Raw genomic sequence first — 16186 nt, forward strand, 5'->3', positions numbered from 1 at the left:
GAAGAACTAATAACTTTAAATCTTTAAGTTCAAGTTAAAATGCATGTGATTTCAAAATATTCTATATGAGATGCACAGCCCATCATTTTGATACCTTCATTGCCACATGGAGCAAAGAGAGTGCTTTATTGTACAACTCCAGTTAAAATGAATACTTAAATGAGACTTGCAAAATTGTCATGAAAATTGACCAGTCCAGTCCAGTCCAGTCCAAATTCTAGTTGCCTACCCTTGAGGTGGTGGTGGTTACAAAAAAAACACAACAAAAAAACCCAACAAAAGTAACTATTTCATTCACTTGTCCGAAAATTTTTTATTTTCCCTAGGCAAATAGACAAGTCCAATTTTGCAAGGCTGACTTAGATGACATTCAGATAGAAGTCTGTTCCCTTGTAATTGGAGGAAATAGAAGTGGAATAGAACTGCCTGCCTGATCATAATAGTTTATCCTAGTCAGATGAGAAAGGTGGTGGAGGGGAAAATCCTTAAGTCCTTCCCAACATGTTATAGAAATTGGGAACAATAGGTTATTTTCAAACATCAAATGCAGTAGTGTGTTTACCTCCTATGCTTGTTAATTATATTAACTACAATAACATATCAACATTAAAAGTCTGACTTTAATGCATAACAGCATGGAAATTCAAAGCTAAGGATTAGGTAGATGTTTCATCCAAATCATGCTTATTTATTACAGCATGTAATATAGAAAAAGATTGCCAGGCATGTGGAGACCTCCTTGATAGTTGTGCACAATAAAGTGACTTCTGGGTGGATTTTCAGCCTTTGATATTAATTTCCGTGCTTCAACAGGATTCAGACAAATACTAAATTCTAGCTGTGGCTTTCTTAATACGAAATGTGTAGTATTGCGTAAAGATAGCTCCTTTAAGAAATAAACATGAACTGGTGATTTCCTAAGTCATATGAGACATACCCGAGAATGACTTTCTCATAATCCATACAGGCTTTTGTACTGGTGACTTCATCAGTTCTCTTCCACATTTCTATGGAGAGCAGATTCTACAGAGAGAAAAGAAACTGGCTTATGTCCAAGCATTTGCCTTGAAAGAATGTCTCAGTAAGTAATGGAGAGAATATTGGATTAAATTGCCACTGGATCTCAATATCGATATTCAACAAATATATCTTCATTTTTAATTTGATGTGACAGTGTTTACTTTATAAAGTCCAGGGAAGATAGTGTATGAAGAAGGAATAGAAACATTTAATATTGTTAGGAAACAATTAGTAATATATCTGTGATGACTTGTTGCTATGTTTTTTTTTAAACCTTAGAGATGAAAGAGCTCTGGTTTTTATTTTGATGTTTTAGAGTAAATATGTTATGGAGAGCAACCAGGTTTTATTGTTGAAAAGATGATTTCATAAAGAAACTGTTGTGCTGATTCAGTACTCTGCTACTTTGCAGTTGTTTTTGTTAAACTCCAGCAGTGTATCTTTATCTCTTCCTCTCTCTCTTTTATTTTTTTAATGGGGGAGGCTGAATGTCTATTAGAGATTCATGTTTATTGTAAGTGGGTGTATCATTGTAAACAGGACTGAAAGGTTTTTCTCTTTAAGTGACTCAAATTTGGGTGGGTAAGGAACATTTTGTTTGTCCCTTGATATTTAATCTAGTTTCATTGATCGAGCAGATTTAATTAAATGAAAATGTACCTTGGAGAGACTGCAGTTTTAATAGCCTGATCATAATGTAAATGGTTTGCAGTTAACAGGAAGTCACTAGACTGAAAATAACTTTCGTCATAAAAAGCACTTGTGAAAATGGTCTCTGAACTTCAGCCTTCCCAATGTTCCACATGTGCTGATGGAATAAACTAGTAACATGTCCCTAAAGTATACAATATTGTATGCCTTGTCAACTAAATTCTCTCCCAACCAGGGTTCAATCTTTCCTAAATGTTTAGCAGCTTGAACAGTAATTTTTTTCCCTGTTTCTTACTGTTTTGCAGAGAGGCGGGAATCAGGCAAGCAACCTTCAACTGTTTCTGCTGAGGAGCTCAAAACCCTGTTAACACTTACTAGGGAACGTTTTTTAGAGTTGTATGACACTAGCCTTCCAAAAACTGTTCTGCACAAAGCAATCAACAAAACTAGCCCCTACACAATGACTCATGGTAGGTATCTGTATTAGAAAATTCAACACTGTTTTATTATTTTGTTTTCTGAAAAAGCATCTGCAAACAAGACTTTTTATTCACTTATTGCAATTACATTAAAATGAATGTTAAAGGAATTAATCCAGAGAGAGAGAGAAGTGGGAAATCCATAATATTTGCATTTGTACATTCATATAGCAATTGTTCTCACTTTAGGCTATTTACATCTTTTTGGGTATTGCTGACAATGATATTATGATTTCTGTATGATACTGAGAGCTCTTCATTGAATGAATGTACATCTTATCATGTTCTTAAGATTCTTGTCCAACTTCACTACAAAACCGTTCATATGTGAGAAGTAGTACATTTTTTTATATATCACCTTTTTTTTTTTTGTTTTTTTTCACACTTTCATTGAAGAACTAAGGTGGTATTCTGTCCAGTTTTGTGAATTTTACCCCATTAATTGATCTGTTTAATTCCCATGGAAGAATAAGTGCATACATCTGGGATTAATGGGCATAGTACTAGAATAGCAAGATTATTCTATGGAAGACCCAGCACCTACCATATCATATCAAGTTATAACAAAAAGCTTTCCCATGTTCACAGCTGCTATTTACCTGTGGCATACCTAACACATATCTCTTCAGTCAGAAAATTGTCTGTTAGCAGCAGTTATTTAGGCCCACAGCAGTATATGCTGAATACAGTACATTATCTTCTTGTGATGATTTTAACACATGCATATAGGGACTGTGAATTTTTTTGTATGTGTGGAGACTTCTCTAGAAGCAAACACTAAACACATCACACACAAATGTGCAGGATTCCCTAGTCAGTATAAAACTGAACAAGATGTTCCCTTTTTGAATTATTTATCAAGTAATGTTGCCAGCATCATATATTTAGGTAATACCTTCTTTGTAGACATTATAAAATTGTTCTGTCTTTGCTCCATATTAATTTTAATCTGATATAATTCAGTGGAGTCAGAGATCTCCAATATGATTGCCATGTGATATCCAAACACTATATTACCATGTCTGCACCATAACCTTTCCTCATTACAACTCAGTGTGTATTGCCGCAGCATGATGGAAATATCACAGTGTCAGGATGTTGCAGCAGGGTTATTTTGGGACTGAATTTACTACTGTGTGCTCTTTCTTGCTTGCTTGCTTTACCACTGGGAAGAATCTTCATGACTGGTTCATTTCCTCAGTACTTTTCCTGCTGCCCCAGATGTGCCTGGCAATGTGGAGTGTGCTACTGTGAATGGCTCTGTATTTCCCTCCAAAAAGCAGAGCACATGGATATATATTCAGTTAGAGCCATGTATTCCATGCAACCCTCTTTTGGTGCCTTAAAGACTTGCCAAGGGGCTCTAGAGCCACAGTTTGAGTATCCTCCTATTAGTACTAATAAACCTGGCTCTTAACAGTAATAGCTCTGTATTAATCTAACTCTGTTTTATTTTTTCCCCTCTTAGAACCTGAATTAATAGCACCCAATCCTTTGGAGTGGCCAGAAAGAAGTGTTCTTCAGAACTTGGAAAATTTTGAAAAAATTAAACAAAAAATGAGGTAATTATAAATACTGTGTATTTTCTAAACAGATGACATTAAAGATCGTTCTATAAGATCTGTGAATGCTGACAGAGGTTTTGTAAATCTCATAAAATATGTTTAAGGGTCCTGCAGAAATGAAGAGAGAAGGGAAATTTTATGTAAGGTTGAAACTGGGTCCCTGGTCCTCTGCCATTTTGAAAAGGTATTGCAGAGGTGTTTCAGTATTTGAGTGAGCATTGTTATGCAGCCTTTTGATAGAGCACAGTTCTAAATTTGTGAAGTTCCAGTAGGCACAATTGAGTGGGTAAAAGATAAAGGCCATAGCCACACTAAGAACTGGTGCATAAAGGGGTCAAATTTGCGCAACAAGTGGCACAAGCTGTAATATAAACACAGTGGAGCAGTTTTTGCCACTATGTCCCAATATAGACGCACCATTAATCTTTTCGTGTTGCATCATTTAAGGTCAGGGTCATAACATTTTAAAAGCATAAGAGAATTAAAGCATAAGAGAATTAAGAGAGGTTTGGAAAATGTTCATTATTTAGACTTGGGTTGAAATGCTGCTCCTTTGGGTCTTTTACAGCCACATGTGATTAGGTATTTAACTTATTCTTATAATTTGTTTCATTTCACCCTAACTCCCAATTGCTTTTTCTCGGTCTTTGTTCTATTGTGGATCTTTAACATTTTACTGAATAAGCTTACAGTCAGTTTTCCAAATTAATTATCATGGGTTGCTTTTTTCTTTAAATTTACAAAGTCCCAGCGTGGCATGGCCTACATCAGAGTGTTGGGAGGAATGTCTCACTTGCAACCTCAACTTAGAGCTATGCTTTCTTGTGCCTTTTCAAAATACTGTCCTTGCCTCTCAAAACAGATAAGATTATTTTTCTGCTAACCATAGCTTTTGACAGGAATCTCAAGGACCTTTCTATCTCTTAGATTCAGTGAATATCACACAAGTCCTAGGTGAAATAAATTTATTTTATCTTGTTCCCCATTGGTGAGTTTTACTCTTCCTAAAGCAGCATGGCAAAGGTTTTCAATATTAGAAGAGGAGACAGTTTGCTGTCCTTGAATTAGGAGCATTGAAAGAATTATGAGGGGAAGGTTGTACAATACTTTCCTTTTAGTTCTTACCTTTAACTATGCTATAAATCTCTCTTTCATGAGAATTAAATTAATCTTCAAATATATACAATTTGCCCACAGGCTTGAGAATCTGAATGTCTGCTTTCCATCCCAGTGTTAAATTTATCAGCTAAGCTGTAAAATCTTGATGATAATAATTTATATTGAGAAGACTGGTAGAGCCTTGACATTGAAACCATTTTATTATGAGCTTTTCAATAAATATTTTGAAATGCTAGTTCCAGTAGTATTACACTGGAGATAAACCATTTTTAATTGCTCCAAACTAACAATTACTCTTGGCAGGAGAGATTTACTTTATTGTTTGTTTGTTTGTTTTTCCCCCCAGAGTTTCAATGTTGGCGCATTCCTCTGAGCAATTACTGGGCCATAAAGATGATGAGAGGGAATCACTGACATTGCTGGATGCTAAAGAGCTACTGAAATATTTCACTCCAGAGGGGTTACCTATTGGGGATCTTCAGCCATTACAAATTCAAAAGAGGTAAGGCCTTAGAATGCACAAAACCTGAGGGCAAAATTCAGAACTGATATAAGCAGGCACAGCTAACGACTCCATTGCTGGGAATGAATTTGGCCCTCAGAATCTCGTGCTCGGTTTTGCTGCTCACAGTTGTGTAAATGATTATTTATATTGTTGGTGATGATGGAGAATAGGCTTTGAATATGTCAGAGTTGTCCCAAATAAGCACCAATGATTAACCTAAGTAGCTTTTCCATTGTAGTTGAAAATATGAGGGGTTTTAAATCTTATCCCCTGCGGATGGGTCAGAGCCATACGTTTTCTAGCATCTGACAGAGAGCACTTGGTGGATAGGAACAAGGAGATTGTACCATTTGTAGGGGACAGCATGATAGCATGGATGGAGGAGAGAAAGGGGGGAGCAAGGTGAAAAGCTTGTGGAGACGATAATGATGGGAACCATACAAGATAATACTTAGCTCTTATATAGCACTCATCTTACATAGACTCCAAAGCACTTTACGAAGGAAAAGGGGAAAAATCCTCTCAAGTTTACAGATGGGGAAGCAAAGGCACAGAGAAGTGAAGTGACCTGCCTACGGTCACACAGCAGGCCAGTGGCAAAGTCAGGATTAGAACCCAGTTCTCCTGAGTCCTAGGCAGCCCCTGATCGCTGGAGCTGGCTGCCTAATGGACCGTGATAGGGCAGGAGGCACATCAAGGGGGCACATGAGGGCAAAAATGTAAGTAAGGGCAAGATTATAAAGGATCTAGTATGAGTGGATCATCAGATTTGATGCAGAACAAATGACAAGACAAGAGTGGGAGGCAACTGGGTATTGGTGAAGAAGAGCCAAAGTAGTGATTGGAAACCAGTGTTTGATAAAAATCAAGTCCGGAGTGAGGGAGACAATGAGTGGAGAGGTCAGATCAAAATTGGAACTTGATAACTAAACCTATTTTCTCCATGGAACGTGGTGTTGTATATTAAATGGAGTTACTTTGTGTTCCCATCCCTCACTCTCTTTTAAACACAATTTTCAACACAATTCAGCTCACAAAAGGATACTGATGACTGCTTGCATCATTATCACTGCAGAATTGTCCTAAGAATGTACCAGCTCAAGTACAAAAATCGACGTGTCCTCTCTGTACCATAATGATTGATGGTAAAGAAAAAAATATTTACTCATGTCCAAAAAAATTACTTTCCCCAAAAGAATGAGCAAGTAGAATTTTGCAAGACTGATTTAAATGGCACTTCATGTATTTCAAGTGCATTTGTAAACATTAATTCTCTCTGTGAGAGTTCCACAGATCCTCAGTGTGAGTTGTCAGCTGTCTGTAGCTATAGGGGGTAGAATCAGATCTGACTAGAGGGCTGATGAGGGAGTAGTCCCCACCTTCCGAAGACCCCATTAGTTTTATTCTGCCTCCTGTAGCTACTGGCAGGGCTGCCGAGAGTGGGTTTGGGCCCTGGTGAAAAAAATTTCTGGGCCCCCCAGCAAGGGTGGACTGGCTAAACAGGGCCAACAAAGCTGGGCCCCGGGCCCCCTTCTGGACCGCCAAGCCCTGGTAATTTGCACCAGCTCCCCCCCATCTCATCAGCCCTGGCTACTGACAGAGCTGTAAAATCCAGCATCTAATATGTGAGAGAGAACTTCTGTTAATTAGTCATTTGGATAGCATTTGGTCTAATTTGGAGATATTGGATACCCTAAAAAAAGAGTGGAGGGCTTGAAGAGGCACTTTGTCTCCTCTCTGGAAGTTATGACAGCAACCCCTCCCCTGCCCAGTGTCAGATAATAGGCTAGGAGAATGGTGGAGAAGGGCCCAAAAAAGAGGGGACTAAGGCAGTGTTCCTTCTGCCCCATACCCATATCAGAGCGTGTAAAAGCACATGTTTGTGCTTTGTGCACTCCATCCTTCTCATCGACTGGGACCAGGAGGGGTTTGCTTTGACTCCTTTCTCTGACCTAAGTAAGCAATCATGGGACAAGAGGAAAGGTTCTCTCATAGATCAGTAACTGGTTAAAAGACAGGAAACAAAGAGTAGGAATAAATGGTCAATTTTCACAATGGATGGTCCCCCAAGGAGCTGTACTGGCACCTGTGTTATTCAGTGTATTCATAAATGAACTGTAAAAAGTGATGAATAGTAGGGTAGCAAAATGTACAGATGATATACAATGACTCAAGATAGCTAAGTCCACCGCTGACTGAAGAGTTACAAAGGGATCTCACTAAACTGGCCGGCTGGATGACAAGATTGCAGATGAAATTTGATGCTGACAAGTGCAAAGTAATGCACATTGGAAAAAAGAATCCCAACTATACATACAGAATGGTGGGGTCTAAATTAGCTGTTACCACTCAGAAAAGATCTTGGAGTCATCATGGATAGTTTTCTGAAAACTTCTGCTCAATGTGCAACAATAGTCAAAAAAGCTAACAGTATGTTAGGAATCATTAGGAAAGCGATACATAATAAGACAGAAAATATCATAATGCCACTATATAAATGCATGATGTGCCCACACCTTGAATACTGCATGCAGTTCTGCTCTCCCCATCACAAAAAAGATGTATTAGAATTGGAAAAGGTGCAAAGATGGCAGCGAAAATGATTAGGATGAGGAGAGATTAAAAAGACTGGGAGTGTTCAGTTTAGAAAAGGGATGACTAGGGTTGGGGGGATATGATGAAGGTCTATAAAATCATGAATGGTGTAGAGAAAGTGAATATGGAAGTGTCATTAGCCTTTCATGTAACACAAGAACTAGGGGGTCAATCAATGAAATAAATAGTCTTTTCCTTTATATAGCTTGGGTCTTTGATCTTGTCCTCATGTAACAGGTGACCAGCAGACAGTAGCTCACTCCTCAGGGCATAGCTTCCAAAGGCTGGTTTACATAATCAGAGGTAGGGAATTTGCATTTGCTTCTCACTAGATATTTCTCAGGAAAACCACCTAACACATTTTTGTTCCAGGAGTCCGTTCTTGTCTTGCATATTGTTCAGTATAGTCTTTTGAATCCCCATCTGTCACATCTCTCCCTCCTCCTCCCCCGCCGCCTCCCTTGAGAGAGGTTACATTCAATCCTGACCAATAACAATACATAACCCATTTATTTAACACAATGGACCCGAAATGGGGGGGTCAGTAAGGTCTCCCAAGGATATGGCAGGAAATTGTTTATGAAAGCAGTGTGTTTTGAAGCATTGGGGTAAACTGCTGGAAAAGCAGTTTTAGAACTGCTATATTCAGAAAACTAATTTAAAGATGTGCTGATTGCACACTAGTGGTAGACAATTTAAAATGAAGACTAGCCATAACAATGTGAGACTTTTACAAAGTTTTTAGTTAATCAATGCAGATGTCTCCAGGATCTTGGCTAAATTACAAATAAAACTGCGTCATTCCAATTAAGTGTGTGAGAGAGATGTGAATAATTTGTTCATTACAAGAGTTCTTTTAATTGCCAATTTTGAAAAACCTCCAGAGTTGCTTTATAGCCATGCAGTATTTTGATTCACTTGAATGGTTTGCTTTGAATCACAGTTTAATAAACCCTGAATTTGAAGAGATTTTGCTCTAACTCACTTGTAGTAATAAGTTGTAGAATCCAAAGGGTCGTGATGAAACTTTACATCTTGAAGTGCTTTTACTGTAACTAGAAAATCTTAGAGCATTACAAAATAATTTGGGTAACTGAGAAGTGCAAAACAAATGCAGGAGGTGTAAGATACTAGAGCAGGATTGGCTAAGCTTTTTGGCCAGAGGGATGAAAGATCTGATAATGGCATATACTGAATATCCCCATCCCATTCAGTCCCAGAGAGAGAGAGTGTGGAGGCACAGCAGTGGAGATTTTCCGAAGCACCCTCCTCCCTCACCCCCAATTTGTTTAAAATATGAAATATACAATATTGATTGAGAACCTCTGTCTGCACCAAGCTTTCTTGCATCACCATGCCAGCGTGCTTGAGTCTTGATCTGGTTGAGCAGCAGCATGTGCTTCTCTGCTAAGATGATCAACAAAGGTGGCAATTGTAAATGTTTAAAGTTTTGGACAGTGAGGGCTGAACTGATCCATTGAAGTGAGTAGAAGTCTGGTGACTCTGAGGAGTTGGATCAGGCTTTTGCCTGCTAAGAGCTGCACTGAATGGCTTTGTTTCTCATTCACTGATGACTAGCCATCTGATGGTAATGAGTTTTTGCCACCACCAATAAGGACTGAATTTGACTAGCTGACCAGGCAGTTCTGTGCTCTTGCTTTACCAAAACTATCAAGTCTCCACCATGCAGTACATTCTAGCTTTAAAAAAACCCCCTAATAGGTACATATTTAACGTGCAGGTATTTTTAGCTTAGATTTTTCTTCCTCTTTAGTTTTCTCATGTTTTTTTTTTGTTCCCCTCCTTGTTTTCCCCCCTTCTTTTCTTTCTCCTCTATTCTGTCATCAATACCTTATCTGTAAAATGGAGATAATGGAACAACAAACAAAACTTTTCATTTTGAAAATGGCAAAACCTTTTTGACTCGTGACAACTGACCCTTTCTGTAAACTGTTTTGGTTTTGACAAATTGGTATTTTTCCAACAAAAGAACAGTTAATTGGAAAATTACTGACCAGTTCTAGCTCTACTCACTAAACTTCTCTCTCTCTCATGGAGCACAGTGCTGCAAAACCTCATGCAGGAAATGCAAGTGGCAGAAATGGTTTGAAGTTTACCCAGTCCTCCTGTTATAGCTAGCACTTACAAAATGCTGCTCATCCATAGGTCTGAGTGCATGCAAAGTAGGTAAGTGTCATCTTAGATGATGAATTGATTTAGGGAGAGGTGGTGAGTTGCTCACGGTCAGAGAGCAAAGTTAATGAGTGAGCCAAGAATAGAACCCGTATTTCCTGTCCCCTTGTCCTGTGCCCTGTCCACAGGGACCCATTGCCTCCATGAACTTATCCAATATTTGCATTATTTCCTATATTAGGAAAAAATGAGACAGATGGGAGGGATGGAGTGGATCAGTGTGGGCAACCATAGGTATGCAAATAGTAGAACTCAAAATAACAAATGTAACTGGAATCTACATATTAATCCTTTATATATATATATATAATAAAAACAAGATCTTCTCCCATCAAGATTTAAATTAAAAAAATTTCTATGTTTCTTATTGAATGGCATTGCAATATACACAGCATCGATCATGAAAGGCTTTTTTCCACCTATATATATTTTTTGTGTGTATAGGGCTTGCTGACTTTCCAATTGAGGAAACCTTTTCCTCCTCAGATGCCCTCTGGCTTTGGGACTCTGTGCTAGGCAGATGAACTGGCTCAAAGGTGGATTTATAGTTGTGTGTGGTGCAGAAAATTGCAAAGTAATTCCTATCTTCTAAGGTTTGCTTCCTCTCAAGATTCCTGATTGATTATTGCAGCGGGATGTCCTTCAGGACATGAATATAGAATTCTGGTGCCAGTTTGCAGTGAAAACTTAATGCGTATACACAGGTTGTGTGTCCTTGTTGGATATTTTATTCCTGCTATGGGGCTAGATGATGAAATTCAGGGATAATTTAATATTGAAAGAATTTTTATTTACAGGCTTAAAAAAACCCCCAAACCTTGAAAGTTAAATATGAAGGAAAGTAATGATAAACAACATATGCTTCTGTACAAACATGCAGGAAAGACTGCAAGGGCCACTGAGAGACAAGACAATGAAACTCAATGACAAATGACGTTAGTATTACTGAATACTTAATGCTCTTCAGTAAAATGTGTCAGATTGGGGAGGAAGCAACTTCTTGCCTCTGGGATAAGTAACTTTTATGTAGTTCATTGTAAAGCCATCTATAAACTTAATAGTACTCTAAAGTTGAGAACATAAAAACATAAAGCTCAGGAAAATACTTAGGTGATACTGAATATAATCCATGGAGATAATCCAACTGCTGTGAAGTGTATAGGTTGAGATGAGAAGTAAAAATCGTCAGACATTTGGACATAAGTTAAAGATTTAAGACCCAATTTGAACTGTTTTATTCATCTCTAATCACCTAATTTCTGAAAGAACATTGCTCAGATTGAAAGTAACCATGAAGAAATAATAGTGAGTTCATAGAGGCATTAAAAGAAGAGAAACGTATAGGAGCGTTTGCACTGACAAAAGAGAATATAAGGAAAAATAATTTATGTATAATGGCTAATTACTGTTACCATTTAAAAAAAAAGTAAGTTCAGCATATGAAAGCAAGTGAAAGAACTACAGTATGGCCAGGGCAGCCTTTTATTTCCAGTACATAACTTCCTTTTCTTTTAAGATAATGTAGGGATGAATCTTTGTCATAGCTGTCTGTTTCTTATTACAGATAAACTATGATCATTCTGAAACATTATTGATTTCAGTTAAACATTTTACCTGTTTTATACTGTGACAACTACAGCAATTGTTTACACAGCAAAATAATATTAGGATAGTATGCAGGACCACATTTTCAAAAAAGAGCTCATTTAGGTACTTGACTGAAGTTGCTAAATTTTCAAAACTGGCTCGAAGACTTTCCATATTTGCTTTCCATGTAATCAATTGCTCTATTCTTTTCCAGTTTAAATTTGGATTAATCTTGCTGTATGTATTGAAGAAGAAGAATGCAAGAACAGGAATGATGCACGTATTTTACATTTTCGTTATGCAGTATATAACTCTGCCTTTTTATATGAATCATAATTGCCCTGAACAAGAGCACTCAAAACCTCCATTGAGTTCAGTGGGAGTCATGCCCCCATAAGGACAACAGGAGCATACTTTTTATTTACATTTGGCACTCTTCAGACTGTATATTTCCCCACTGCTATTAAAATACAATTTAATTTGTTTGCTTTTGTTAATTAAAAAAAAGGGGGAGGAGGGAGTAGCAGCTGTAACTGTGTTTGTGCATCACTAGTCATCGCTAAACATTATCATGGCACAGGAGCTCCAGCAATCCATGCGACTAGTAGGTAGAAAGAGTGCCCCATGGAGCTGTTGCTGATTAAACTCTTATCAAACACAAACACAAAGAAGCAGCAGAGGTCCTCTGTGGTAAACAGAGTATTTATTTATTTAAACCATATTAGCATAAAAGAGCACTTTGAAACTCCCTTTAAAAATAAATAGGATTCCTGTTCTTTTAGGTTTTGCTTGCTCTTTTACTGATAGGTTTCCAAAAAAGAAATAGCCTGTAAAAACCACAAACTACTTCATTAAAATTTAACAGCGATGTTTTCCTATAAACTTTAATAATTCCATCATACTTTTTTATTTTAAACTCCCTACTTTTGAATTTAAAGTGTAGCACTGTTTCGCTCTAGATGATATGGAGCAGCATGGAGATGAAAGATACATGCACAGAACAGCACCATACAAAAGTAATGCCATACAGATATGTTGCCTCTACATCTGCTCTTCACTGGTCCATGACTGCATCCTTCTCTCTTCCTGTTCATTAGCCTGCTGTATTTCTCCCAGTCACCTCTGCGGTATACCTCTTCCCCTTGTTCCCTGGTGGTCTTCCCCTCCTAATTCTCTTTGCTATCTTGGCACATACAGGAGATTACTGTGTATGCATAGAGTCAGCTCTGTGATACCAGGGCATTGTGATTCGAGTCACTTGCTGTTAGAATATACAAATAGTTTAGATCTAAATAAACATCTACCAAAACTCTCATATTAATGTAGATTTTTGTACCTCTCTTAGGAGGAATAAACATTTGTTCAGTCTGTTGAATTTAATAACTACATCCCTCTATATTGTGTGAATAAAACTATAAATAGCTATAGAAAATTGTGTTGCCCGTAAAGCAGCTCTTAAGATTAAAAGTAATTAATCTCACAAGGCGTGTGCAGGTTTCATGTCATCTAGAAAGCTCTCTCCACTGTGATGACTTGATGATCTGTATCCTGATTATATATACAGAATCAGGTGTAGGCTTACCAATATTTCTACAATGTTTAAAGACTTCACTGTTGTTTTTAGTGTTTATTTTACCATAGCACTCAAAGGATCCACTCAGGAATGGGATCATTGTGCTGAACAGTGTACAAATTCATAGGAACAAGTAGGTTGAGCCTTAAAGAGCTTACAGTCGAAAATTTTCATGCGGTTTTGTTATATTAAATTGTGAAACAGTTTATGTAGCGATTAACTATTGGTTAAAATATTCTCTGAACTATTTTTCTTTTAAAAAAAAAATACTAAGCTCTCTTGGATATAAACTTGGAATCTTAGCATTCATGTATATTCCTGTTTGTTTTATAATGACCTCTGTTATTATGGTAGCATGCTCTACTTGGAATACTAATTCACTGAAAAATATTACAAATGTTTGTCATGTAGCATTATAACTGACTGCATAGAAAATGATTTGTACTATAGTAAACATACACTAATTGGGTATCTAATTATGTTCTCGTGTACACAAGTATCAGATCCTAGAATGTTCATAGGTTTGATAGTTTGATGTACCATGAACTAAATTTTTCAGATCATGTAAATGTTTGACATTTCCACTTGTGTGTTCTGCTGTGCAAAACAGATACATAAAAGGCTAGACAGTGCTTCTTGGAAAGTGATTTAAAATTTCACATTGACTATGGGTATCAGGCTTTCTTCCAGGCTGCCTTAGCTTGCAAGGATTTAATTTTAATGTTTTGAGAGACAGGACATCCCACCATAGTTTTGCGTACTAGAGGAGAGGGATTTAAACACCCAGGACTAGAGTGGAGTAAATATTAGAGGGACCCATATTTTAAGTATCATATCCATTTCCTCCAGTATAGGCTCCCTTTCCCCTATTCATTATCCTGCCTGCCCTAGGTTTATGCTCTTTTACTGTCCTCACAACCCCATTTCCTCTCTGGTTTGGGGAAAATTCTGGAGTTTATTGGGAGTAAATGCCAAGTCTCACAGACAAAAGACTATCTCCTAACTGGGAGCCACTGGACAAACAACTCACTGTAACATGGTCACTTCTCCCAATGCTAACCATATTCAGCTGTGCTAGGGGGAGAGGGAACCATGGCTCATTCTTACCTGCTGCCTTCACTCACCAGGAGTCTGATCTCTTGATAAGGACTTCTAGCAGCTGTCTGTTCAGCTGCTCTCACTAGCTAGAAGGTTTTATATCTGGTCTCTCCAGAACAATCAGTAACTTCATGCTGCTTTCTGGAATGTTCCATGTATGTCAGCCGTGGCATCTCTGATGTAGACCGTGGTTTCTTTGTTGTGTGCTTTTAGCTCATGGATGCTTTCAGCTTCATCTGTTCTTCTCATTGTTCCTTTGGCAAGAAAGAGGGACTTAGGCACATATCCTATGGGAGTCTTAAGAGCAGTTGCCATTGAAACATCATCTCTGGATCTTGCTAAGGACAGGGCTCTGTGGAAAACAGCTTCTGGACTGATAGCTGTGATTGTCCCTCCCTTGCTAGATTTATATTTTTGGGCATGTCAGCAAATGTTTTGATTCCAATTTTCTTGACTGGGCTGAAGAAGTTATGTGTCCCATCAGTATCAATTGCACCACTCAGAAATCTCTCTGCTTGTTCTTCACCAACATCTACTGTTTTCAGTAGAGACTTTTGTACCTCTGATGTTACCTGCAGTCCAGTAGATACATTGATAAGCACCTCTGGGTATGATTCAGAGTCAAATGGGTTTGTCATATTATTGATGATATGACTGGTAAGAACTGTAACATTCATCCCTCTTCATTGCAGAGGCAAGGATTTGCTTGTGGATTTTGTCTTCAGTAGTTGTTAGTCCACTTCTTTCTTTCATAGCTTTGGATATTCACTCAGGAGATGATTTATGAGAGTCCTCTGAAAAAGGTAATCTGAAGAAGAACTTAAGTCATCCATATGATTTGTGGCTGTTGCTCTGGTGAGTGAGCCTGATGAACAGCTTTCGAATGAACAAGTGGTTCAGTCCTTCAGTCAGAAATAGCCACAATGAAAGCCTCAGAATATTATCCAAAGCCAAGTGATTGTAGTATACAGCGGTCAGCTACTTTTGTGCTTCAGTTGGTGCATGAGTTTGTCCTTTGGTTAACAAGTGAAGAGAAATATAATTCAGCCAGCAACCATGTCATCCTTCAGAAGACATTCAAAGAAGGTGCCTCTCAGTTGCAGACTGCGTAGTATTTAACATTACTAATTCACATTCCAAAAATTATCGCACCATTGCACATAAGCCTTGCTGCAGAGCTATACCATGAGTTCACAGGTTCACAGTTCAGATGGGGCTCACAGTTCAGCTGATAATAGTACACCGTCATGGATTCAGCATTGGGTATAAAGAGCTGAAACATGACTCTGACTAGTTTTTACCATTTACATTAATTTCAGCACAGTTAATATGGTGGTGATTGGTCAAAGCTACAAAATGGCAACATATTAAAAGATATTTTTATTGATTTTTGCGTGGTCAAACATTTTTTCAGAAATGTTTAAACTATTTAGTGTGAGGCAAAAATGGTGAATATCAATATAGTGCAATATACTAACGTGAAATGTTTTCACATTGCATATTCTTAATTGAAGTATCTCACAAGTTATTAATAGTTTTCTGTATTTTCAATTGAAATTTGCATACCAGCAGATCAGTTTCATACTTGAAGATTGTGCATTAGTAGCAGTAGATTGCCTGTCCATAGTACTGCATTAGAGGTTAGATATAAATGTACATGAATTCCTAATGTAATTCTTTTCCATTTGTAAGCTTTTGTACATACAATGTAGCATCTAGTCTTCTCGGAGGAAGGTTTTAATTTGTAGTTGCCTGTGCATGCAGTACTAACTTTTGAAATAGTTTTTTAATTTAGTGACTC

General features: G+C 37.7%; 1 protein-coding gene across 5 annotated transcripts in view; it reads left to right on the plus strand.

Moving 5' to 3' along the window:
- MTBP (MDM2 binding protein) overlaps window positions 1-16186 on the plus strand; it is a 67238-nt gene that overhangs the window by 33286 nt on the left and 17766 nt on the right. For all 5 annotated transcript variants that reach the window (XM_050940735.1, XM_050940732.1, XM_050940733.1 and 2 more), the window contains exons 13-16: window positions 968-1081; window positions 1977-2141; window positions 3619-3712; window positions 5181-5336. In XM_050940735.1, the coding sequence (XP_050796692.1) occupies window positions 968-1081; window positions 1977-2141; window positions 3619-3712; window positions 5181-5336 (529 nt within the window). The remainder of the gene's footprint in view (window positions 1-967; window positions 1082-1976; window positions 2142-3618; window positions 3713-5180; window positions 5337-16186) is intronic.

The sequence above is a fragment of the Gopherus flavomarginatus genome, chromosome 2 (assembly GCF_025201925.1).
Source record: "Gopherus flavomarginatus isolate rGopFla2 chromosome 2, rGopFla2.mat.asm, whole genome shotgun sequence".
Taxonomy (NCBI): Eukaryota; Metazoa; Chordata; order Testudines; family Testudinidae; genus Gopherus; species Gopherus flavomarginatus.